At 51.8% G+C, this 25,877-nt stretch overlaps 1 protein-coding gene across 2 annotated transcripts in view; it reads right to left on the reverse strand.

The window, feature by feature from the left end:
* Nucleotides 1-4,896: 4,896 nt before the first annotated feature.
* The window catches only part of TRMT44 (tRNA methyltransferase 44 homolog), a 33,135-nt gene continuing 12,154 nt past the window's right edge, over nucleotides 4,897-25,877 (reverse strand). For both annotated transcript variants that reach the window (XM_025385940.1, XM_025385941.1), the window contains exons 6-11: nucleotides 25,455-25,526; nucleotides 17,332-17,438; nucleotides 16,020-16,203; nucleotides 13,242-13,674; nucleotides 10,370-10,486; nucleotides 4,897-5,683 (exon numbers count right to left, since the gene is read on the reverse strand). In XM_025385940.1, the coding sequence (XP_025241725.1) occupies nucleotides 5,454-5,683; nucleotides 10,370-10,486; nucleotides 13,242-13,674; nucleotides 16,020-16,203; nucleotides 17,332-17,438; nucleotides 25,455-25,526 (1,143 nt within the window). In that variant the 3' untranslated portion in view covers nucleotides 4,897-5,453. The remainder of the gene's footprint in view (nucleotides 5,684-10,369; nucleotides 10,487-13,241; nucleotides 13,675-16,019; nucleotides 16,204-17,331; nucleotides 17,439-25,454; nucleotides 25,527-25,877) is intronic.

Here is a 25,877-nt window from a genome sequence, read left to right on the forward strand (position 1 = left end):
TGTAGTCCCAGTTACTTGGGAGGCTGAGGCAGGAGAATGGCGTAAACCCGGGAGGCGGAGCTTGCAGTGAGCTGAGATCCGGCCACTGCACTCCAGCCCGGGCGACAGAGCGAGACTCCGTCTCAAAAAAAAAAATAAAAAAAAAAAAAAATAAAGAAAGAAAGAAATACATTCGTTTCATCCCGAAAGGCAGGACAACTCAAACGTTGGAGCAGGGGAGGGAAGCTTCCAGGCTATTGGTGAATTTAAACATTTTCTGGTTGACAAATGGTTGAGTTTGTCTGAAGACCTGATTGATAGAAAGGGAGTGTTCAGGTTAAGACAAAGATTGTGGAGACCAAAGTTCTTTGAAGTCTTATAGTCGCTGCCCTTAGAGACAATAGATGACAAATGTTTCCTATTCAGACCTTTCAAAGGGTGCTAGACTTTTAATCTCTTTAGGATTGGGAGGGTCTGGAAGAAAAAGATCTAGCTATGTTAACAGAGATTCTTTACAGATGCAAATTCCACCCCCCAACACACACACAGAACAGCTTTGTAGGGCCATTTCAAAATATGGCAAAGAAACACATTTTGAGGTAAACTACTTTGATTTTTCTTCCTTGACTTGTAATGTTATGCCAGAGTCAGGTTGGAAAGTAGGTCATAATATACAGGGTTAAATAAAACCCATCTGATGAGAATTTATGATTTGCAGGGCAGGACTCCCCAGACCCCTTAGACAGGAATTTGGGCGAGATAAACAATCAGTTTAGTCCTCAAGGTGATGGTCCTGCAGTTGTCACTCTGCCTCTCTAAAAATGATCATTGGTCGCACACGCCAGGGAGAGGCAATTTCCCAACAGATAAAGTTACTTGAAATTGGTCACCAATGGCTTCCAGTAAAGTCTCAGGAATTGGGTGAGTGGGCTAGAGCATGCGCATTAGGAGACAAAATGGCAAGAGCATGACCTTCTGGGGGCATCCTACCAGAAAAGGGAAGCAGCCTCAGGTGAACATACATACAACTTTTCAAACACACTGCGAATGCTCACATCCTGAGTGCAAGGAGGGCACCATGCATGCAGGTAGCCCACCCTAAGGTAAGCATCACAGGAAAACAGACACAAGACCCCAGAAGTATGCCAACATATAAAACCCCAAGTCAAAAGGTCAAATGCTGCACTTGACCTCCAGAGTGCATGCTTGGGTCTCTTCCAAGTGTACTTTCTTTTCTTTCCTGCTCTGAAGCTTTTTAATACACTTCCACTCCCAATCGGAAACTTGCCTCAGTCTCCTTTTTCTGCCTTATGCCCTTCAGATGAATTCTTTCTTCCAAGGAGGCAAGAGCTGAGGCTGCTGCAGATTCATTAAATTCGCCACTGACAGCTGGGATATTCGCCACCCCTAACAGGAGGATCGCTTAAGTCTGGGAGTTCAAGACCAGTCTGGGCAACATGGTGGTGCGTGCCTGTGGTCCCAGCTACTTGGGCTGAGGCAGGAGATCAGTTAAGCCCAGGAGGCTGAGGCTTACTGTAGTGAGCAGAGATGGCGCCACTACACTCTAACCTGGGCGACACAACAAGACCCCGTCTCAAAAAAAAGAAAAAGGAAAAACATTTTTATACAGCTGTACAATGTGTGTTTTAAGCTAAGTGTTATTACAAAAGAGTAAAAAATGTTTTTAAAGTTTATAAAATTAAAAAGTTAGAAATAGGCTCAGGTGAATGTGTTATTGAAGGGATTTTTTAGTATAAACTGAGTGTGGCCTAAGTGTGCTGTTCATCCAGCCTGCAGCAGGGCCTCAGAGGCACCCCCCTCCCTCACGGACACCCACAGCCTTGTCCACAGGCCCCAATCAGGGTGAGTGTCCTTCACAGCTGAAGCATGTTTTCTCTTTTACATCATATTTTCACTGTACCTTTTCTATGTTTAGCTGCACAGACACTTATCATCGCGTTACAACTGTACAGCATTCGGCACAGTCAATGAGCCGTGTAGGCGTGTGTTCCGAGAGCGAGAGGCCGTCCCCCATAGCCTGGGTGTGGGGCAGCCTGTCTCATCTGGGAGCGCGGGGCACACTCTCATGTGGCAGGATGATGAAATCACCTAACAACGCATTTCTCAGAATGCATCTGCACTGGTAAGTGACACATGACTGTGCTTTCTCATGCACCACCTTTTCCCAGAACGATGAGGTCCACAATACAGTTTTCTGAGCAAAACCAGCAACAAGGAAGGGTCAGGCAGAAATGAGCTGGGGCAAGTCGGCAGAGGGCTCGGCCTCTTCCCTGGGACTCTCACCCACACAAGGCTCTTCTGCACGAGGCCCGGGTTCCTCATTCTATGAACAGTTGTGGCCCTGGAGAGTAGCCCCAGCGGATGGCAGGATGAGAGGGAAAATACGCGGCCTCAGCCCCTCCTCCAGGAAGCTTGCCCTGCCAACCCCAAGCTCTGGGACAGACCCCAGAGCTTGGCCATGCCATGAGCCAAGGCCTGTGCGACCTGGTGTCTGAATCCCCAGCACCAGTCCAAGGGGCTGCGGTCACCATGGTAACTCCACTAGGGCGCCTGCAGGCCCCAAGACCACAATGCTCACCACAGGTGGGTCTCCTCTGCAGCAGATGGGGCAAGTTCGGGCGCCGGGGGACAGAGGCTCCCTCTCAGCCAGTGAGACCTAGGGCCTGCCTGGCACTAGTCTGGAAAGCAGTGTAGACGCACTGTACTCCTGGCGAGATTCCCCCTCCTGCCCACCTTTGTGGCATTCCCTCAATCCCACCTGTCCAGGGGAGACCCACTCAGGCTCTGAGAAGTCACTGAGAAGCCCTTGGGGCTGGCCACAGCCAGGCTGCCATGATCAGTGCCCCACCCCATCCCCCACCAAACCTCTATCTGCCCACCTTCATCCACAGATGCATCGTTCATTGCTGCAAGGTAACCGTGCTGGACCCCCAGTCACATGACTTGTGGACAGGCGCACAGTGGTGCTGGGGGGTAGTAAGAAACGGTACCTAGAACCTGGAGGTCAGGTCAGGTGATGTGGTCACCAAGGGCCGTTTCTACCAGCTGATTGTGCCAGGTGACACAGAGGGGCCTATGGCCATGGTGGGCCCTACTTAGCACAGCTCTTGGCCTGGCAGGACCCCATCTGGGAGAGCCAGGGCCACCCCACATGCCCCCAGCCCCATCTGATGCTCCTTTGAGATGGTGTCCTTGTAGCTCATGACTGGAAACTGCTGTGCCAAGTGTTGGGGGAGCTCGTCTTCCCCAGGGCCACCACCCTCGCCAGGACTGCAGCACCGGAGCCAGGTTTGGAGTCCAGCCGCATCGAGCGCAGAACCAGGCTCTGTGGCCACTCTCCTGTCTCCCCACACTGGAAAATAAAAGCAGGGGCTCTGGGCTTGGGAAAGACCTGGGAAGGGGAGAGGAGACACGGGCCCAGCAACCTGGAGCTATCCTGGGCCTGGCAGAGGCGGTGCACTCTGGCCTGGGGCACACCTTGGGAGGCCCCGAGGCTTGGGTGGCGTCCTGGGCTTAGCTCAGGAGGTGTGCCCCTTCCAGGAGGCGGTGGCAGGGCTGCTTCTCTGGGCCGGGCTCCCTGCACTCCCCGCTCTGCCATCCCTTGATGTCGCCCTAAGCCCCTCTGTGGTTGGGCTCAGCCCTTCCTGCTGCAGGGAGAGCTCCAGCGAGGCTACAGGGCTGGGAGGCTGAGGGGCATCAGGTCACTTATCCTGAAGTACGTGACCCCGGATATGCTGAGCAACAAAACCCGCAAACCCTGGTGCAGCTTGGCAGGAAGATGCCTCAGGGCCTAACACAGCGATTGAGGGAGGGCGCGGCTCTGTGGCTCATCTTTGGGAAGAGAGTTCTTTCCATCTTCCTGCTCCACCACCCTCGGTGCTAGGCTCCTGGTTGCTACCTCGGGGCTTCTACATTAGGTGTCCCCTGCAGGGAGAACTTCCCAGTGTGGAGACCCCAGAGGCCCCAGCAGAGCTCTCTTGTGCCTCACTAGCCAGAGCTGCAGGGGCTCGACCAACTGGGGCCTGCCCCAAGGGGCCACGGAGCACCAGTCTCCCAGTAAGACGAAGGGTGGACGCTTCCAGGGCCAGGTACCTGCTGGCACATCCTCAGCTTGGGCTCTGGGCTCTGGGACTGACTCGGAACTCAGAGGGCAGGGTCTGGGTCCGTGGCAGCACCGCCCTGGGGTGCTGCAGAGCTGAGGTGCCTTCAGAGTGGATGCCCATTTATTCTCACTGCTCAGGAGTGACGAGTGCGGCGCTGCCATGGAATGCCACACGGCGGCCGCAAATAACCAGGTGGATACACCCAATGGAGAGGCACCAGGGTACGCTGCAGAAAGTCAACGGCAGAACAGTGTGGACTGTATGTGACCTTTTGTATAAAACCACAGAAATAACTTTAAATAGAAACATCGGGGCCAGATGTCATGGCTCGTGGCTGTCATGCCAGCACTTTGGGAGGCTGAGGTGGGAGGACTGCTTGAGCCCAGGAGTTCAAGGCCAGCCTGGGCAACATAGCAAGACCCCCGCCGCTAACATTGGCCAGGCATGGTGACGTGCATCTACAGTCCCAGCCACTTGACAGGCTGAGGCAGAAGGATGGCTGGAGCCCGGGAGTTCAAAGCTACAGTGAGCTATGATCGTGCCACTGCACTCCAGCCTGGGCGAGAGATCAAGACCCCATCTCTCAATAAAATAAAAGAGAAACAAATCAGGATTTTTTTTTTCTAGAAAGACTAAAAAGAACTGCTGCAGTATTTCTGGGGAGAGGGTCTCGTGGAGGAGGGAGGAAGGTGTAGGTCTTACCTTTCTGTCGTCTGTGATATTTACAGTTTTAAAGCCCTGTCAACAATTCACCTATGATTTTTTTTTTCATGCCACTTGAGTGGCCCATGTGAGGAAATTATGGGTGTTTTGTTTTATTCTCTGTAACTGTAAAAACAACCTCAACAGAGCAAGCCTTATACCTTTTTTAAAAATACCAGTCTGGTGGATCCCTGCTCCAGAGCGGCTGCTCTCCAGTGTGGTGAGAAACGCTGGCAGATACGGTCTTGCTTCCTGGGGAGCCCCATCCTCTTCACAGAGCTGGACATGGTGGGGCAGGCGTCGGACAGTGCCCTGGGAGGGGCCTGTGCAAGGCATCCCCAGCTGCTCTCCCCCAGGAGACACTGTAAGGATCCATGCACGATCTTTGTGATACGAAGATGCTGTGTACGTTTCAAGTGGCTGCATCTGAAACAAGCCAGGCAACCAGCTGGGGGCTTCTGAGTAACTGTGGCTTCTCTGGCGGGTGATGTTTATGAAACATGGTTCATCGGCGTGAGGATCTAGAGAAAGCTGGGAGGAGGTGGGCTGAAACACAGCCAGAGCAGAGACCACGGCACTGAGGATTGCTGGGGAAGCTCTCCTTGGTTTGGCCCCCACCGACCAGGCCTTGGCTGGCAAGGACACAGCTCATGGAATCTTCTTCCTTGGGGTGGTCCGGGGTGGCCGCAGCTCCGCAGGCCCATGGGCAAATGGGCAGCAGTCCGCGGACAGAGCACAGCCGTCAGGGTGATGCGTGAAGAACCAGCAGAGGCGGGTTTTGCAGACTTCGGAGAGCACTCTCTGTTTCGCTTCCGGTTGCTTTGTTTCCCACAGCGTCTCCTCTCTCCAGTCGCGGATGTGAACTCTCCCATTCACAACTGTGGTTTGGAACAGAGAAAAGACACACTGAGAAGTAAACCTGAAAGTTCCTTAATTCACCAGCCTCTGCTTAGCTCCCACGCCATGGGAGGTGCCAATCCAGGGTCAGGGATACAACCGTGACACAGCCCAGAGTTCCTGCTGGTCACAGAGAGCCTGCCTCCAGTGGGAGTGACTGAGGTACGGGATGGGTCTTCAGGCAAGGATAGGGAAGGTGAGCCCTGTGGGAGGCGAGCGGCAGCCCCGCGCAGGCCCAGGAAGAGCATTTTAGGCAGAGAAGCAGCAAACCCAAGTGTCCCAGGACAGACTGCACCAGGACAGGCCTCATTTCAGGGACAGCCAGAGGGGAGGGCAGAGGACAGAGCTGGGTCCCAAGTGGCCTCATCGTTGAGGCCCCGACCTTCCCTCTGGCTGAGTGGCAGGTCCTGCAGAGCCACCATTTCAGAAGGATCACTTGAGTGGAGGAAGGATGGAACACAGTGTGAGAGCCAGAACACGAGAAAACATCTGTACTGCAGCCCTAACCTCTGAGGACTGTCTCAGCATCACAGGCAGAAAGAGGGGCAAGACGCAGGTCCCTCCACACAGTCTAAGGACAGGGCTGCTGCAGGGCGGCCTCTGCTTGGTACCATCCTGGTGCACTGGGTTTACATGCACCTCCCAACCGGAGCCCCTCCAGGTGCAAGTGTGGAGTAAGGGAGGCCAAGGGGCTCTGGAAAGGAACAGGAAGGGGTACCCGCCTCTGCGCAGTGGTTTAGATACCCACTCTGGAAGTGCCACTGGGACTCAATGGCCAGGGCTGACCTCCAAACTGGGGAGCTGGAGGGACATCAGAGTGGGGTGGGGCCAGGAGAGGGCTGCTGTGGGCCCGCTCGTCACCTGGGTGCCAGGCCTCGCGGGCCTCCTCCAGGCTGCCTCCTGACCCTGCCCCCCAAATTGGGCCAAGATACCCCCTACACTCCCATTTGGCCGTTTCCTTGTGGGAAGCCAACAACTCCCTGTGACACGTGGCCAAAGCAGCCACCGCCTTCCTGGCTCTCCCTGGAAGCTGGGCAAGCGCTCGCGGCAGAAGGCTGGGGAATAAAGGAGCCTCAGTGAGGAAGTCTGGCGCACCGAATTCCAAGGAGAACTTGAAAGTGTAGGAATTAAAGCTTGAATTCTGCCTTCAAATCACCTTGTGTGTGGCAATAACAAGCCTGTGTGCTTTTGACAGACTGATACTTTAAAAATAGTTTCCCCCTGAAACCAGAGAAATGAGCCTAGAGAGCGGCGCCTCGCTGCATCCAGGGACACAGTTGGGGGCTCACTCTCACAGCCTGGCTGGAAGCACCGCCAAGGCCAGGCCTGACCCCGTTTGCCCTCCCACGGCCGCCTCTCTGTCTCGCCTTCCAACATGGGAGCTGAGGTTGCTTAACCTGAAGGCTACGGTTAAGGCAGTCCCACGACGCTCTGCCGACGTCCTCACAGCAGCACCTCCTGGCGCAGCACAAAAGGGCACATCCCGGCCACTGAGGGATCTGGAACCCTCTGAAGGGTGCTCAGGAGGAGCCCCAGGGGCCAGAGCTTCCCCCCAACTCCCCATGGGGCACATGACCCCAAACACTGAGGGGCCTCTGGCCTGACGCCCTGACCTGTCAAGAGAAGGGGGTGAGGATCACTGAGGCCAAAGGCTGAGCGCAGATTCCCACCCTCAGAGCCAGCCTGGGCACCCCCCTGCCGCAACGTGACAGGCCACCTGGCAGCAGGCCCTCCCAGGTGGCTCTGGAGTTAAGAGCACACCCAGCCATGTTTTGGAAGCAGGACCTGCAGGGTGTCTAAGGACTGAGGAGCGGGCGCTCATGATAGAGATGAGGCTCCCAGGATGGCACAGGCAGGCTCCAGGCTGGCCCAGCCTCGCTGACCCACTCCCCGTGTCTACAACCCTGGACATGGCAGGTAGCTCCCAGCGCCCCCATAACACCTGAGCCCCTATGTGGCCAGGTGCCAGAAGGGGCAGCCTTCCAGGGGCACTCGCTCCAGCCAGCTAGAAAGACAACCAACAGCTAAAAAGACTCTCCTCCTCTGGAAATGCGCTCCTCATTTTGAAATGGAACCACAGGGCCACAGTCTGCTCGACCCAAGCTCCTGCCGCCTCCTCCCTCCCTACTGTGCGCGTCCCCTGGGACTCTCACTCCGCACAGGAACCGCCACCTCCGCCACTGCTTCTGACAGCAGACACTCCCTCTCACCAAGCTGCTCTGAGGAACAGGCTGAGGATTAGAGGCCCCGGATGATGCCGCAGGCTCAGGGGTGCCAGTGCTGGGTCAGACCTGGCCTGGACTGTGGCACGGCCTCTCCACTCACTGGGAGACTTCGGGCCGGCGCGCGGACCTCTCTGAGCCGTGTCTGTAGATTCAAGGAGGAAAGGCCTGCTCTGCCCCGAGTGCAGGATACGATGAGGCCCCACGTGTACCCAGCAGCACGGTGCCAGGTTCCATACCAGCCAGCATGGAGCCACCCCTCGGTGGCCTCAGGAAGGGGCGGGGACAGAGGCAGGGCTGGCCCTCGTGGCCCTCACAGGTCATGCTCAGGCTGACTGACCTGAAGCCATCTGGAAACATTTCCAATTCCTCACTCTCGTAAACATTTTCTGAGACTAGCCACGTTAGCTTAAAACAAAACCTAAACCTCATACAGAGATAAGACCCAGCTTCAGAGCATAGTTTTCTCATGACTGGGGAAGAATGTTTATTTGGAACCCAACCCCCAGGCCTCCTACTCAGAAGTGTTTCCAAAAACAAGTCTGTCCCCCAGGGTGACCTGTACAGAAAAACACTGACACACAGGCAGACTCACCCACGTGGGTGAAAGGACAGTCTTTCAGGAAATCAACAAAAACAAGCGTTGGGAAAACAGAAAGAGGCCCCGTGGAGGCGGGAAATATTCTAACTGCCTGAAGCTCTGTGCAAGGAAGAACAGACTCCAGGCAGCAGGCCCAGCCCAGCCACCACTGCAGGCCCAGTGTCTACCCTGGAGGCAGCCTCAGGAACATGCTTCTGCACCTGTCCCGGGAAACAGAGGCTCCAACCATGCTCACGGGCCCCCCACCCAATAGCAACTGTCACCTAAAGAAGCCAGTTCAGCTAAAAGCCAAGTTCAGCTCTCCAAGAGCAGGCGGGCACCCAAAGGCAGTGTGTGTGTGCACAAACCCACACGCTTGCACTCTTGTGTACACAATAGGCATGGCGCACACACCTGTGCTCTCTCACACATGCACAGAGCCAGATACTGCACTGCACCTGACCCCCATGGCAGCCTCATGGGCAGGGGACCCAGAAGCTAGGGTGTGAGCCAGGCCACTCCTTCCCATTGTGACTTCGGTGTCATCCCTACCCATCCGTCAGAGGCCCAGTCCTTCTCCTGGTCATGGCAGCTATAGCCCCACCAGCTTCCACTCTTGTTCCTCCCAACCCTGGCTCTTCGCAAATGCTGTTCGCTCTGCCTAAAAGCTGTTCTCTGTTCCTGACTCCTCTTTTCCTTCCAGGCCCAGCTCAAGTGTCATTTCCTAAGTAAAGCCCTCCTGAGCCCACTCTGGGCCAGGCCAGTTCTCCCTGCACATTGCGACTCACAGAAATGTGTGCTTAGGGCATGGTGGTGACACAAGACACCTAGTATTTTTAAAGATGCATGTGGAAGTACTTAGGGGTGAAATAGGGTGCTAGCTGGTATTCACTTTAAAATACTTACAGAAAGAGGGGAAAAAAAGCTCCACGAAGTAAGTTACGGCAAACGCCCCAGCTGCCGGCGCTGGTAAACTGTGGCTCCCCCTGTCCCTGCCCCCTCTGTGCACACCTGGAAGCTGCAGGTGATGGAACTGTGTACACCGCCGGCCCCTGGGGGAACACTTGCTACATCTCCCTCTCCCTCACTGCACCGCCAGCTGCAGCAGGCCAGGGATGTGTCTGCCCTGCTTTGTGGGCTGAGTGAATGGACAAGCGGGTGGCAGGCCCTCCTGCCTCCCCCTGCCCTGGCAGTCCTGGAGTCACAGGGCATTGCCCAGCAGTGGAGCTGGGTACCAGGTCCTCCCCATGCCCTGGCAGTCCTGGAGTCACAGGGCATTGCCCAGCAGTGGAGCTGGGTACCAGGACCTCCCCATGCCCTGGCAGTCCTGGAGTCACAGGGCATTGCCCAGCAGTGGAGCTGGGTACCAGGACCTCCCCCTGCCCAGGCCCGCAGAGCGAGGGCCACAGGAGTCCAGGCCTCCGCCTGTGGGGAGGGGTTCACTCTTCCCACTCCCCAGCCTGGCTCTGTGGTTCTGGATGCTTCCAGTTTGCAGCAGCTAAAGACGAAGCCAAACAAGGACCCCCAGCCAAGAGGGGCCTGGCCAGCGGCTGCCCGACTTGCTCTGTCCTGTGTGGAGCAAGTGGAGCTGAGGTGTCAGCAAGTACACATAGGGGGAGGGAGCCCGGCCTGGGGACATCGCATGGGACAAGGTCCAGAGGAGCCAGGAGGAAACGAGGTGACCCACGTCCCACCCCGAGGTCAAATGCTACCCACGTCAGAGCTGGGTGGAGCACCGTAGAACTTGGTGCTTCTGCCAGATTCTTCTGTGAGAGTCTAAACCACTCTAAAATAAAACGTTATTTAACAGAAAAAAGCGGGAAAGGGAAGGAAAGAGAAAAGCGGTGAAGGGGCAGACCCCATACCTCGGAACACCTGGTGGCTGTTCCGGAGCAGCGTTTGCAGGCCCCCACACTCCTGCTTCAGCCTCCGCAGGGTCTCCGTGTCCAGCTCACTGGCTACTTCTGCCAGAGATAGGCTCTCTGTGGAAAAATGGTTTGTTTTTTTTTCCCTAAAACCACAACAAAATATTACAAACCTGTCACACAGGCAGAAACGGTCCATTTTAGTTCCGTACACTCACGCCTTGTGCACTCCAGCACGAAGGACCACGATTCCATCTCAACTAACCCACACCACACCGCAGCCAAACTGTGAGGGCCGCGGTGTCCCCACCCAGCTGAGGTGGCACAGCCTGACGAGGCGCAGCCCCACACATGCCTCCTGCCTGCACAGGGCCAGGCGTCAGGTGATGCTGCCTGCTCTGGGTGGTCACCTCAAGCTCTTCTCGCTGGTGACCCATGAAGGGGGTGGCTGTTTGGAGCCAGGGTTTCTCAGACTAAAGAAGGAAGGCCAAGCTGGCAGGCCTGGGGCCTGAGCCTCCCCAGTGGCTGCTCCAACCATGTGGCAGCAGGCCTGGCGCTACCGGCTCCAGGGTGGCCAGCAAGGCCACACTATGTGTTTAAAAAAAAAGCAACAGCACAGACACCACAGTGATGGTCTCTTTCCCATTCGAATTTCTGCTTTGAGAGCCTGCATGTATTTCAAAATGCTCTAATCAGAAAACCTGGTGACAATAAAGTCATTTATTACCAAAACATCAAACTGGATATGAATGAAAGCTGGTTTTCCTATGTGTATTTGCCAGGAACTTCCTATCTGCCAGGTGCTGCACTTCACGTCTTATCTGCACCCTCCAAGCTGCAGGAGAGCGGAGGAGACGGTGCCTGCCTGCGTGCAGCTGAGCCTGTGGGACCCCCACAGATCAGGGCACCACAATGCTGACCCAGGACCCCGGTGCGGGCAGCCGCTGTTGCAGCTGCTGCGAGAGTCCTTCCTATCCCAGCCCGGCCAGTCTTCTGAGTCAACCTCTCGTCTGTCTCAAATCCATTCTGAGAGGAGTGGGAGTGTTTTAAAAAAGATGACATATCGTCCCAGTCAGCCTTCCCTGTGCCCCTGCCTCTGGCCCGGCACGGACTCCATAACGCGGAATCTCACACTTGCAGCCGTGGGTGCCTCTGGGCCTGGCACATCCAGCCTCTTGGTTACTCATCCTTTGACGTGTGCGGCCTTGACTCCTAGCAACGCAGGACTTGGAGCCTCTTGAGGGCAGGGCCCCTTCCCACCCTGTTTCTCAGCAATGTCCCACAGGGGCAGACGTGGAGCTAGGATGGGTGAGGTCCTGGAGCCAGAGTCACACATGGCCCACAGGCACAGAAACACAGAGGGGCCTGTCTGAGGACACGCTGGGTGGGGGTGAGACCAAAGGCCCTGAAGGCTGCCTGTGGGCAGGAGGGAGGTGGTAGGCTGAGAGGCCAAGGGCACAGCTCCTTCCTTCTCACAGCATGGCCACATGGAGAGCCCCTAACAAGCCCCAGACCCACGGACACCAATCTGGAGGGGATGGGGGTACGGGGCTTGTTAGGCGCCCTGGTTCCCAGGTTCCAAGGGGCAGGCAGGACTGAGCCCACCACTCAGCCACCCCCGCTCTCCATCTCCAGGTCTGTTCCTCCTTCCTCCTCACCCACCAAAAGCTGTCCATCCCAGGCACAGCTGACATCTGTGCACCCGTCATCTCCTGGGAATTTAAAGGTCAAATTGCACTCAAGAACTGTCACTGCTTACTGCACATGGGAACTTTCAGACCACACTGATGTCCCTGGGGCTCTGGGGCCCAGCTGCCTGTGCTGGGATCATGCTCTGCCAGCCTCAGCCTTCCTCCTCTGTGCTCCAGCCCCACCACAGCAGGGTGCCTTTAGTCAGAGGCGCCAACCCAGAGACCCCACAGTGCCTGGTGATTTGCAAGCAGCTAGTCGGCCCCATCAGCCACTGAGCCAGGGCCACTCTCGCCAGATGGCTAGAGGCTCTGCTGACCAGCTACCATCAGGTTCGAATGATTTCTGGAGGGGCCGTCTGTGCTCAATGGCCCGGCCCCATTCCATGTACACATGGCGCAAGAGGACAAAGGATGAAGAAGGAAACGGGCATGATTTTGTCCCAACATTCACAGGTGAGGAAAGCAAGGCCTGGAGAGGAAGGGTTTCCCTCAAACGGGCAGCCAGGCAGGAGTCACTGACGGAGGGGCCAGGAGGGGATGGGGCTCCATGCTCTTCTCCAGTTCCCAAAACCGAGAAGCCAGGCTCTGGCTGCAGCTCCACACCACCCTCTGGCGGCCAAGCAGCATTCCTGCCTGGAAGGAGGCGAGGTCCTTACAGCCCCGGCTGGCTCTCTGAATGCCATTAATTTCAACGCACCACTCACCCCATGAGAACAATCGATGTCATTTTCTCCTTTTGCCATGGCTGGTTTTTGTGTTTTGGGGATTTCAAAGAGAATTAAATTATCGAATCACAACAGCTCCAAATCTTACTGCATACTCAAGGGGACAGTGCCTTTTTCTGGCCTCAGTAACCTGTTTTCTCTTTGGATAATTTCTGGATGGAAAATGAGTAGTTCTAGCCCCTAAACCTGTTTTGTAAAAGTTAATTAAGGGTCCAAACTCTGTCACTTCCTGGCCTGGCCTCGGCCTTCCTCTCTGGAAATACCAAAGTCCTTTATGTTTATAGGAACTATTGGGAAAATTTTAAAGAATTTGCTTGAAGAGAGCCTGTTCACCCACCATCAATGGCTTTTTCAGTGTGTAGTCACAGGGCCACACCATTGTATGCTGGTTATGAACAGGTGAATTCCTGCCCTCAAGCCTGGGAGCACGCTAGCCCGAGGTGGCGGACAGCTTACCTCCCCGATTCCAGGTCTTCAAACTCCCACTTCGAGAACTTCCTGTGTTTAATCGCTTTCCGCCTAACAATACATTCGCCACTTGCAAAACCACTTGGTCAACAAAGCCTCGCGGCAGGGCGGCACAGTTCCTCACGCGCTCAGCCTTTTCTCTGGGATGAAATCCAGGTAGCCAGGCTCCCTCGGCCTGGGGCCCTGCTCCACGCTCAGCGGCCCGGGCCCTGGCTACACACCCGACCCTGGCGCCCAGAGCCTGGTGACCGTCACAGTGACCAGCACTGCCAGCAGCAACCCGGAGTGGAGAAGGGCAAAGCTCCCGTCCAGGTGGGCTTACAGGGCAGCCCCGCCTGCTCTTAATGTACTGAGTCCTCTTTTCATCCACAGAAGCTTCTCTGGAGGGAGGGTATGTTCTGGATTTCCCAATGAGACAGACCTGTGTTTGAAAAGAGCAAAGCAAGTATTTTAGCTGGCTCATCTATTTCAACATTCTCCATGGAATTCTCTCATCCTGGAGTACAAATCACAAGTTTTAAACGTCTATCATGAAAAAATCCTGATTTTAAAAACTGACACCAGTCGGGTACGGTGGCTCACACCGGTAATCCCAGCACTTTGGGAGCCCAAGGTGGGCAGATCACCTGAAGTCAGGAGTTTGAGACCAGCCTGGCCAACATGGCGAAATCCTGTCTCTACTACAAATACAAAAATTAGCTGGGCGTGGTGGCGCACACCTGTATTCCCAGCTACTCAGGAGGCTGAGGCAGGAGAATCACTTGAACCCGGGAGGCAGAGGCAGTGAGCCAAGATTGTGCCAATGCACTCCAGCCCGGGTGACAAGAGCAAAAACTCCATCTCAAAATAAATGAATATAAATAAAAAATAAAAACTGACACCAAATATAAGTTACTTAAAAATTAAAAACAAACAAACAAACAAAAAACAGTAAGAGCCCATGGCTCCCTCTCATCACTTGGAGCTTCACAAGACCTAACAAAGGCGCCTAAACTCAGAATCCACACTCCTAGGCCTGGCAGCCGCACCGTCCTAAAGCTTTCCTGCTGCCGCCCCTCACTCCACCCCTTGGCCACCTGGGCGGGGGCACATGCTGATGGTAACACTGCAGAGTGCCCCAGGGGCTGGGAAGGGAGGCAGCTTTGTCCCCACCTTGCCAGAGCCAGCAAGTGCACATGGGGGCTGAGCAGAGGGCCTGGAGCCACAGAGGCGCTCCACGCATGCTCGCCTTCCTTCCGGCACACCCCGATGGAGGATGCCCTTCAGAGTCCCCTCCGGACAAGCAGGCCCAGCCAACCATGGCACGGGCGCCTTATTTCTGGGCTTCCTCTCCAGGCATCAACTACAAGGCCAGGCGCAGGTGATAAGGAAGCCGACCTCCTCACTACGTGACAGCCACACCTCTGCTCCCCAGCTCTTCCAGGAGGATTTTAAATTCTCAGTGCCTGTCACACACCCAGGCCTCACCAGACATGTGCTGTGTGTGAACTGCTTTAAAAATGACAAAGCACGTTCACATCCACTCTCACATTCCATCCCCAAACCTGCCAGTGATAAGAAAACTGAAGCTCAGAGAGATGAAGCGACAGTCCATGGTCTCTACCAATTAGTAATGGGACAGCAAGTACAAAAATCAAAGCCACAGGCTCCTCGGACCTGCCTAGAGCACCCAAACCTTGGCAGTTTCCCCAAATCAGTTCTGACCTCAGAAGACCAAGACCTGTCAAAACAGAGGACACTGAGAGGATGATAGGACGGTTCAGCAGCAAGTCCTAAGGTAACTTCCCATGGTAGCAGGGCAGTGACAGCGCCAGCAGCCCTGAGGCCTGTGCCACCAGCCAACGCTGCTCCTGGCGCACGGCTATGACTGCAGCCGGCCAGCGAGTGCCCACGACATGCCCTCCCCGCCGTGGCTCTGAAGACATCATCCTGTTAAGCCTCCACAAAGCACCAGACAGCCTCCTGGTCTCACAGAAGCGGACAGGCTTGTGGAGCTCTGCGATCAGTCGGAGTGAACCACGAGCAGCAGAGCTGAGGCTTCGCTCAGATCAGCCGGGCCCTTTCTTGCTAAGGCAGCCATCAAACTCTGTGGCCTGGACGTGATGGGGTTATTTTTTAAAAGCACACTGTCTGCCAGCCACAGACTGTTGTCAAAGTCACCAGAGACTGAGGTGAGCGGCTGTAAACACTTCCATGGTTCTTTAGAAAGGTCAAGCCCTTGGCGCGGCAAGAGGGCCTAAGTCTGCCCTGTCCATACAAGGTTCAGAGGCACGGTCATGCTGCTCACAGAAAGTCCCCGGGCCACCTTCTGCCCACATGACATTTCTGGTGAATCTGAATGAACCAGGCCTTTAATGAGAAAATGGGAAATCACTGTGAACTTCTGAAACACACTTCAAACGCAGCCAATTATTTGCGACTTGAAGGAGCAGGAACTTTCCCCGGGGAGTTCAGCCACAGGCCACACCAAGGCCTCCTCTGGGCAGGTCCCCTGGGGCCGCTCAGAGCTTCTGGAGAGGCAAGGAGGGCTTGGCGAGGACTTCTGCAGGCCTGGAGGAGGGAGCACCGGGGTGCCTTTAAGGAGGGTACCATGAGACAGAACAAGCCTCTGGGCCTCGTCAGTGACAGAGGCACAGAAATCAGCACCAGCATGTTCTGGAACATTTTGAACGTTACAGCATGGTTCACGGCTCTGTGACAGAGTCCTGAGCTCTCCATCCGAACACCGACACACCGCCAAGAACAACAATGAGAATCAAGACGTACTCTTTTGGTTGAAGGAATCCTGAGGCAGTCTTCGGCCACGTGAAACCCACAGGTGAAGCCCACTTCTTTAATGAAGTCAAGGTATTCCCGGTACTGAGTCTTCTTACTCTGCCTCCGGGAGTATTTTCCAATGAAGTCAAAGAAGCAGCAGGGGAGGACAAAGAAGCGGCAATTGTAGGAAGACCTTCAAAAAGAACCGACAACCAGAGCGTCAAGCATCCAGAGCAGACGCAGTCAAGGAAATTTGGCACAAAGCCACAGGGCAATCGCGTAGCAGGGCAAAATAGGGAAGTGATGTTCCTGGCCAATACTGTTTCCTTTTATATACATATAATGTCCACTTTTATTTCAGCTTCAGGGGGTATGTGTGCAGGTTTTGTGGCATGAGTGTACTGCAAGATGCTGAGGTTTGGGCTAAGGCAGATCCCATGACCCAAGTAGTAAGCATAGTAACCACCAGGTGGTTTTTCAACCTTTGCCCTCTCCCTCACTCCCCACCCCAGTAGCCCCAGCGTCTGTTGCTGCCATCTTGATGTCCCTGTGTACTCAACATTTAGCCCCACTTACAAGTGAGAACATGCGGCATTTGGTTTTTGGTTTCTGCAATAGTTTGCTGAGGATAATGGCCTCCAGCTGCACCCATGTTGCTGCAAAGGACATGATTTCCTTTTCTTTATGGCTGTGTCATATTGTTTTTCATATTAAAAGATGAATTAGGCCGGGCATGGTGGCTCACGCCTGTAATCCCAGCACTTTGGGAGGCCGAGGCGGGCAGATGACAAGGTCAGGAGATCAAGACCATCCTGGCTAACACTGTGAAACCCCGTCTCTACTAAAAATACAAAAAATTAGCCGGGCATGGTGGCAGGTGCCTGTAGTCCCAGCTACTCGGGAGGCTGAGGCAGGAGAATGGCGTGAACCCGGGAGGCGGAGCTTGCAGTGAGCTGAGATCCGGCCACTGCACTCCAGCCTGGGCGGCAGAGCGAGACTCCGTCTCAAAAAAAAAAAAAAAAAAAAAAACTGTAGAATAATCACAGTGCCAATCAGTGCTGGCCAGTAGAGATATAATGTGAATAATCTCAGAAATTTTGTATTTTCCAGTAGTCATATTTTAAAAGGTAAAATAAAACAGGTGGAATTTATTTTAAATTTAACCCAATATAGGTGATATGCAAACATTTCAAAAATTGGAAATACCCACATTTCAAGTGCTTGACAGCTGCATGCAGCTAGTGGCTACCCTTTTGGACATCACTATTTAGAAGACGAAGCATTCCCCAGTCATTCACCTGGTAACTCCTCTACTTCTCACCTGGCTGCAATGACAGGTATCCATGGTGTGAGTTCATCAGAATGGTTACCGATTAACCAATCAACATCAGGGAAAAGGGTCTTATCGCTGGGTGTGATTGCATCTTCCTAAAGGAGTAACAAAACAAGACAAAATGTTTTGTGAATCAATGTAGAGCTACTGCGTGGGCAGGACACGGGGGTAGGGTACAGGCTCTGGGGTCACACAGCACAGAGCTGTAGTTCACCTGCTACACGACCAGGAATGGGGAAGTCAATGTATCTGCCCTAGGTCTGCCTAGAGGGCAAGAAATGCTGGCAACTTTTAGGGAAATCACTGGAGAAACTAACACTCTTTTCTGAGTGCTAATCGCCTTTTGATCATTTAAAAGCTGATTTTTCCATAGGCATAAGAAGGAGCTCTAGGAGAGACGGCCACTGAATGGTTTCACCTCTGGCAGAGTATGGGGACAAACAATGGCTTCAGAGGAGGTGAATGGAAGGCAGAGAAGTCTGAGGGTGATTTAAGTGCACAATACAACACAGGGGTCTCACCTCACAGGCCTTTCAATCTAGGAAACCAAGTCTAAGAAGAGACAGAGGGAGAACTTACACATGTCAATACATGTAATTCTTTACCATTAGGCTATTTTTGTAAACTATCATGAAGTGATTAAGATCCCCCTGAAGAGGCATTCTAACCATTCTGACAAATTCTGCAGTTAAGCTGAGGACAGCTTGCTTTTACGATTTCAGAACTTTGAATAGGCACCCTACCCTTTCTGATCTTAGCAGGCCATCATTAACTACTGAAATCAACAGTCTCAATAGCAATTCTGTCAGTAAAAACTGGAAAGAGAGAGGGGGAAGAGAGACTACACAATCACTGAAAATCTTCTCAATTTTCCAGGGGTAGGGTGAGTCCCCAAGATAAGCAAACAGAAGTTATTCCCTGATCGGAACGGGGAAGCCATTCTGAGACACTCCCTCTTCAAGGCTATTCTTTCTAACAGCAAAACCGCAACACAAGAATGTTTTGCAGACATGATATGTAAAAAACTAAAACTGAAATTCTGTATCTCTCTGGTTCTTCAATAAGCACATGTGCTTCTATTTACATAGATGTTAAAATACTGAAAATAGTATTGTTCAAGGTATACGTATAATCTACAGAGAGGTCAAACCTTTGGGACTATTTATTCTTGATTCCCACTCATTCTAGGTTTGTTTGCCCATCTGTCTCTTTAAATGGCGTGAATAAATTAAAGCATAACTGACATTTAGTGAAGACCATAATCATATTTTATATTGCCAACAGCACTAGATATCAAAGCCCCACCTGTTTTATGAAGTTTGTTTTTGTGGGGTTTTTTTGTTTGTTTTCTTTGAGATGGAGTTTCGCTCTTGTTGCCCAGGCTGGGGTGCAGTGGCGTGATCTTGGCTCACTGCAACCTCTGCCTCCCTGGCTCAAGAGATTCTCCTGCCTCAGCCTCCCGAGTAGCTAGGATTACAGGCATGCGCCACCTCACCCGGCTAATTTTGTATTTTTAGTAGAGCCAGGATTTCTCCATGTTGGTCAGACTGGTCTTGAACTCCCAACCTCAGGTGATCCGCCCACCTAGGCCTCCTAAAGTGCTGGGATTACAGGTTGTGAGCCACCATGCCTGGCCTTTATGAAGTTTTGATTGGCATTTTGAACACAGCAGATTCCAATATTCCTGTTTCATATATAGGTTCACACAATTAAGACAATTTGTGATCACCACCATGCTGTTGTTATAAACAGGTGTTTTTAGTTTTTTAACACTCTCTTGCTTGCAATCAAATGACGTTTTTGAAAGAAAGAAAAAAAGTTGTACGCTTGGCCTTTGACTTTCTAGATTGTACCTGTTCATGGAAACCACTCAACTGCAGCTGGGAGGAAATCATTCACTAGAAAATCCACAAACACCACGCACATGTCAACAGAACCACCCTCATTCTGGCCATGCTCCTCCAGGGCAGAAAGCATGACAGAACTCCTGGCATTTACTTAACACTAGAATAAACACGGCTATTTTAGCACCGAGACTGAAGAGTGGGGGGTAACGAGGAAAAAACCTACACACTTGATTATAATACAGCACTCTCACCAGCAGGCCTTCCTTAACTAAGTGCTCGGGGTAGGGTCTCCCCAGGTCAGATAACCCCACAGAAAAGTCTGATGTAGGCTGCTGGGGAACCTCAGCTAAAGAACTAGAGCTTCTGCCCGTTCTCCAAGGGGCACCCCCAGCAGTTCTTCCCTAGGGTCTGGGCTTACACAGATGGCCTACTCACTGTTGCTTGAATTTCCTATCCATAGGTGCTTTTTCACCTGGGGACACATGGAATTTTGTAATCAACCACATTTCTAAATTTCATAAAGCAACATTCTGCCCTCTGGCAGATGAGGCTCTGTGACCTAGTCACATCCAAGCGTTTACGTGGATGAGGTCGTGAGGCAATCTGAGCAGCTAGGAAGCAGCAGCTGTTTGGCGGGAAGGACAACCACGCCCACAGAGCTACACAGAGGGAGAGGCCACGCTCTCTCCACCACCCACAGGGAGAGGCCACGCCCACACAGACTCCCAGAGGCGGCGAGGCTACACCCACACCACCCAGAGGGAGGGTCCACGCCCTGACCACCACCCAGAGGGAGAGGCCACGCCCACACCACCACCCAGAGGAGGCGAGGCGATGCCCAAACCACCACCCAAAGAAAGTGAGGCCGTGCCCACAGGCCCACCCAGAGGGAAAGGCCACTCCCACACCACCCTGGGAAAGTGAGGCCACGCCCACAGAGCCACTATAACCTGTCCTAGGACTGCTCCTGAGGCTACTCATGACTTTTTTCCCATTAGGGAGTCATTTATCTGTCCTCAGTACCAGGCTACTCTTGACCAAGGTCTGACACCTGAGTGCACTTTAAGCTCATGGTCACATGACTCTAGTGCCCAGGACTGGCTGACAGCGAGGAATAGATGGGCTGTCAGGTCCAGAACCCCAGGCATCTGGATGTCTGTAACCCACCCCGGCCCAGCCTCTGTTCCATTATCTTCTCCAGCGGTGGCCACTACGCAACACCCCCGGCCGCCTCCTCAGCACCTGACACCAGCCTCGAACCTGCTGCACGCACTGGCTGTGTGTCTGCAGGTTGTCTGCCTCCCACCCCCTTCCCATGACCATAAAGGCAGGGGTCTTGTCACTGTTGTATCGTCAGCACCTAAGAGTGCCTGGCAGGTAGTGGGCACTCAAATATGTGATCAATCTGTACAGCTGTTTTTTTCTCCTATTGGATGCATCTCTTGTAGTGCTCAGAATTCTTTCTGAAATGAAGTGTATCTGATGTAGGACCTTTTTGAAAAGCAGTATGGCAATATGTATTGAAAATCTTTAAAGTCCAGGTATGAAAAATATTTTTTAAGTGGACTACGATTTACACACAAAGATTTATGTAGTGTAATTTGTAATCTGAAAACAGATGGCCAAGAACAGAAGAGCTGAGTAAATAATTCTGCCTTCACCGCTTGCTGTACACATGGCTGACCTAACGTCCCCAAGTGTACCTCGGTTTCCTTGCCTATAAAATGGGGATAATAAGAGAATCAACCTCCCAGTGCTGTTGTGAGGATTACAGTAAGTTACTGTACATAAAGTACATTTACCTTTAGAAAGACATCCACACACAGCACTGGATGACTGTCAGTTTTTATTACTATCCAGCTGGCCCTTGAACAATGTGGGGATAGGGAGTACTGAACCCCTACACATGCAGTTAAGAATCTGTGTATAACTTTTGGAGACAGAGTCTCACCTGCAGCGCCCAGGCTGCTGTGCAGTGGCACAATCGAGGCTCACCACAGCCTCAACCTCCCAAGCTCAGGTGACCCCCCCAACCTCAGCCTCCAGCATACCTGGGACTACAGGTGCATGCCCCCATGTCTAGCTAATTTTTTTTTTTTTTTAAGTAGAGACAGGGTTTTGCCATGTTGCCCTGGCTGGTCTCACACTCCTGGACTCAAGTGATCCTCACACCTTGGTCTCCCAAACAGCTAGGATTGCAGGTGTGTCACTATACCTGACCCATGTATAACTTCTGACTCCCCCAAAACTGACTACTCATAGCCTATTGGTGACCAGAAGACTTATCAATAATATAAACGTAAAAGTCCATTAAAACACGTTTTGTGTATTATATACTATATCCTTAAAATAAAGCTAGAGAAAATATTATTAAGAAAATCGTGGCTGGGTGCGGTGGTTCAAACCTGTAATCCCAGCACTTTGGGAGGCCGAGGTGGGTGGATCACTTGAGGTCAGGAGTTCGAGACCAACCTGGCCAACATGGTGAAACCCCATCTCTACCAAAAACACAAAAAAATAGCTGGGCATGGTGGTGGGTGCCTGTAAACCCAGCTACTCGAGAGGCTGAACTGCTTGAACCTGGAAGGCAGAGGTTGCAGTGAACCTAGATCACGCCACTGCACTCCAGCCTGGACGACAGAGTGAGACTCTGTCTCAAACAAAAAAAAAAAGAGAAGAGAAAAATAAAAGAAAATCATAAGAAAGAGAAAATGTACTGTTCATTGAGTGGAAGTGGACCGACCATCAAAAAGATCTTCATCCCCATCCTCTTCACACCGAGCAGGCTGAGGACGAGGAGGAGGAAGAGAAGGGATGGGTCTTGCTGTCTCAGGTGTGGAAGATGTGGAGGAGGTGGAAGGGGAGGCGGGAGAGGCAGGCACATTCAGTGTAACTTCATGGAAGTACATCATAATTTCTGTCTACTTTACTTTTTAGTTTCTATGAGTGCCAATCTTTCCACCATTTCCTTTAGTTTCGGTGCGTATCACAGAAGTGAGTATGTCACAAAAGAAGTCAAAGGCAGTCTTGACTAATCAGGACCCTTCTGCCACACTGTCTGATGTCAATTTGCTTTCTGGCACTGTCTCTTTTACATCTTCTTCCTCGTCATCTGGCGCTGGGTTGGAAGCACTCACCTCCATCAGGTGGTCTGTAGTTCATTCCTCTGGAGTGGTGTCTATTAGCTCTGGAATTTCTCAAGAGCCGTATCTTGCACCCTTCGTCTCCCACCTTTGTTTGCCATATCCACAGTCTCTTTCATGATTTCCTTGACTGGCTCTGTTGTAAATCCTGTGAAGTCAGGCCAACATCTGGACACCGTTTTCTTTGGTGGGAATTTGTTTCAGGCTCAGTGGCCTTTATGGCCTTTTCAGTAGCAATGATGGTGTCTTCAGTGGTAAAATCCTTGCAGGATTTTCATGCTGGTCTCTCTCTTTCGTAGTTCTCTTCCGCAGCATCCGATCCTTTCCATTGAATACTGTACATAATGAGGCTTCAAGGTCCTTGTAACTCTCTGAAAAGAGATGCTGTGTTTGGGGTCAAGCAGACCACATCAACACCACTGGTGTTAACTCAAGAGGTTCTGGGTGGCCAGGAGCATTGTCCAGTATCAACAAAACTTTGAAAGGTAGTCCCTTACTAACAAGGTACTTCCTGACTTCAGAGACAAAGCCTTGATGAAATCACAAGAGTTCTTGCTGCCCGGGCCTTCTTGTACAATCGAGCGACTGGCAGCTGGTGTGTCTCCTTTCTCTTTAAAACTGAGGCTTAGCAGCTTTACAGATAAGGGCAGTCCTGATCATAAACCTGACTGCATTTGCACAGAACAGCAGACTAGCCTGTCCCTTCCTGCCTTAAATTCTGGGGCTTGCTTCTCTTCTTTTCGGCATTTTTTTTCCAGAATAGGGCATTTTCATCTGCATTAAAAACCTGTTCAGGCAGACATCCTTTCTCCTTGATGATTTTCTTTTTGTAATGTTTTGTTTATTTTTTGTAGAGATAGGTTGTGTGTGTGTGTGTGGGGGGGTGGTGTCTTGCTATGTTACCCAGGCTGGACTTGAACTCCTGGCCTCAAGCGATCCTCCAGCCTTAGGCTCCCAAAGTGCTAAGATTACAGGCGTGAGCCACCACACCTGGCCTCTCTGGTGATTTTCTTAATGGCGTCTGGGAACTCATCTGCTGCCTCTTGGTCAGCTGAAGCTACTCCTCCTGTTATCTAGATATTTTTAAAACCCAAATCACTTTCTAAAACTATCAAATCATCTTTTGTTGGCATTAAATTCTCCAGCTTTAGAACTTTTACCTTCTTTCTGCTTTGTCATATAATGACTTTGCTTTTTCTTAAATCATATTAGAGTCTATATGTATGCTTTGCTTGTAGCAATCTGGCAACCACATCAAAGCTGCATTCTAAATATGAGATGAAAAGGTATTTTGCAAAAAGTGAAGGTTTTCCCGCCTGCTGGTGTAGCTGCAGTGAGAGTTTCACAAATTTCTTTCCCTCTTTTGCTTTTTTTTTTTTTTTAAATGGTCCTTACACTGGATTCATTTATCTTGAAATGAAATTCATTTATCTGCAACTGCAGCTGCAGACCGAAATCTGTAAGACCTATCAGGGAACTCAGCCTTTTCTTCTAATGCCATGACTTTTCTCTGCTTCTTGGGAGACTTCCAGCAACACCAGTGGCATTGTGCATGGGTTTACAGGACTGCACCAAACACGCTGCAAAATACCGGAGATCACGTTTCACTGGGCTATGCACCTGACTGGAGGAATGAGCGGGTGCCACGGAGGTGATCGGTGTCACTCAGCATTTTAAATGGGCACTGACAACACTTGGGCTCACTGCAGTAGCAACGAGCGGTGACCAGGACATTTTACAGTAGCATAGTATGGACTACAGTTAATTTCATGCAATCAGGATTCAGTACTGCATCTTTACGTTCACATTTCTCTTGACAGAGAATGACACCACATACAGTCTGGGTTTGTGTAAGTTTTGATCGATTTTAACTTTGTATGTATTTCACGGTAGTAAATGGTATATATTTGTATATATATGTAATGGTATAGATTTGTATATATTTCAATAAATGGTAAAACAGACTAGTATGTATGTGTGTTTAATGCATTCAGGACATATCTTTTTCTGAATTTTTTTCAATATTTCTAGGTTATGCATTTCATCTGTAAGTTTTTTCAAATTGTTGCAAATTTCCAAAAAAATTTTCCAACGTATTTATTGAAAAGACTTTGCATACAAGTGGGCCCACAAAGTTCAATCCCGTGTTGTTCAAGGGTCAGCTGTACTTGTTTGTGTTGCTGTTACCTTCAATTCCATGGAACGTTATTCAGCCATTAACAACGTGCTTGCAAATAATTGTCCAAGACTTCAGAAAATGCCTAGGATGGGATGTTAAATGAACAGAAGCAGCCAGGGTCAAAGTTCTGTTATTTTTTAAAACTCTAAATGTGTACATATTGATTTCCCTAAATAAAAGAGAGTGATTATCTCTGGGTAGGGGCATTAAGAAGAGTGAGACTGTCCCTTTCAAGTCCTAAAAAAGGGAAATGTGAAGGGTACAGAGGACTGGCCCAAAGATATGAGAGAACTTACGTGGGGCCACCCAGTCTGCCCTGCACATCATCCGTGTGCCCGGAGGTGATCCCACCGGGGCATCTCACTCCCATGCCGGGCACCTGGCTGCCTCCATTTGCTCATGGGGGTGCTCCAAGAAGCCTTTTCAGAGGCCCCGAGTGGGGTCAAGGTTTAGACGGCTCTGAGTCCCCACAGCCCTGTAAATCTATCCAGCCCTGGCACAGCCACCACCCTAGGTGGCTCAGCTGCAGGTGTCCCCATCCTGGTGGAGTCCTGGCAGGCATGGTAGTCACTGCTTGCTGACTGCAAAGAGCAGCCTTTGGGAGGCCTTGGAGAAGACTTCACAAAGGGCACGGGGCACGGCCCCCACCTCAAGGCGGCACGGGAGCACCCCACACAAGATACAAATGGCACCGACAGACTCAGGGAGAGACAGCACTTTCGCCTGGAGGTCAGCGCCCTAAGTCAGTTTAACCAGAAAGCTCTGCAAGGTCTAGTTTCGTCTTTCTTTCTCTCTTCTCTAATTTCAGAGCACTTAGATGGATGTGAAGGTTTGCTATCAGCATGTCTGCTTGACCTACACAAAGAGACACATTCATTACAGCAGTTTCCACTGGAGGCTAAGCCATGCTGAGCTCAAGGGCATGCATAACAAAGACGGTACCTCTAACTGAGTCTGTGGTCCATACATGTCCCAGATTTTCCTTCTCCGGACATCAATCCCTCTGCCTGGATGCTGAAAACATTAATTTTAGAAATCAAAGGTTAAGCTTAGTACTTCATAATAAGTTAGCAAGAACACATTAAAGCTCTGCAGGCACTGCCAGCAGGACGAAGGGCAAGAGCAGAGTTTCCTGCCAGCAACTCTTACCCCTCCCGGTGCGTCCAGCGTACCAGGTGCCATTACCCCATGATACGATGGCGAGCTTAGCCACTTCCTGCTAGGGGCAACAGCTGGAACCTGCAGCCCAGTCTGGTGGTCCCAAGCTGATTTTCTTCCTGCTGTACTGTACAGTGCTGTACTGATGGGCTGCACATATTTGCCTATGCCTCCAAGAGCTTGAAATGGTTGTTACAATGCCCTTTT

The sequence above is a fragment of the Theropithecus gelada genome, chromosome 5 (assembly GCF_003255815.1).
Source record: "Theropithecus gelada isolate Dixy chromosome 5, Tgel_1.0, whole genome shotgun sequence".
Classification (NCBI taxonomy): Eukaryota; Metazoa; Chordata; class Mammalia; order Primates; family Cercopithecidae; genus Theropithecus; species Theropithecus gelada.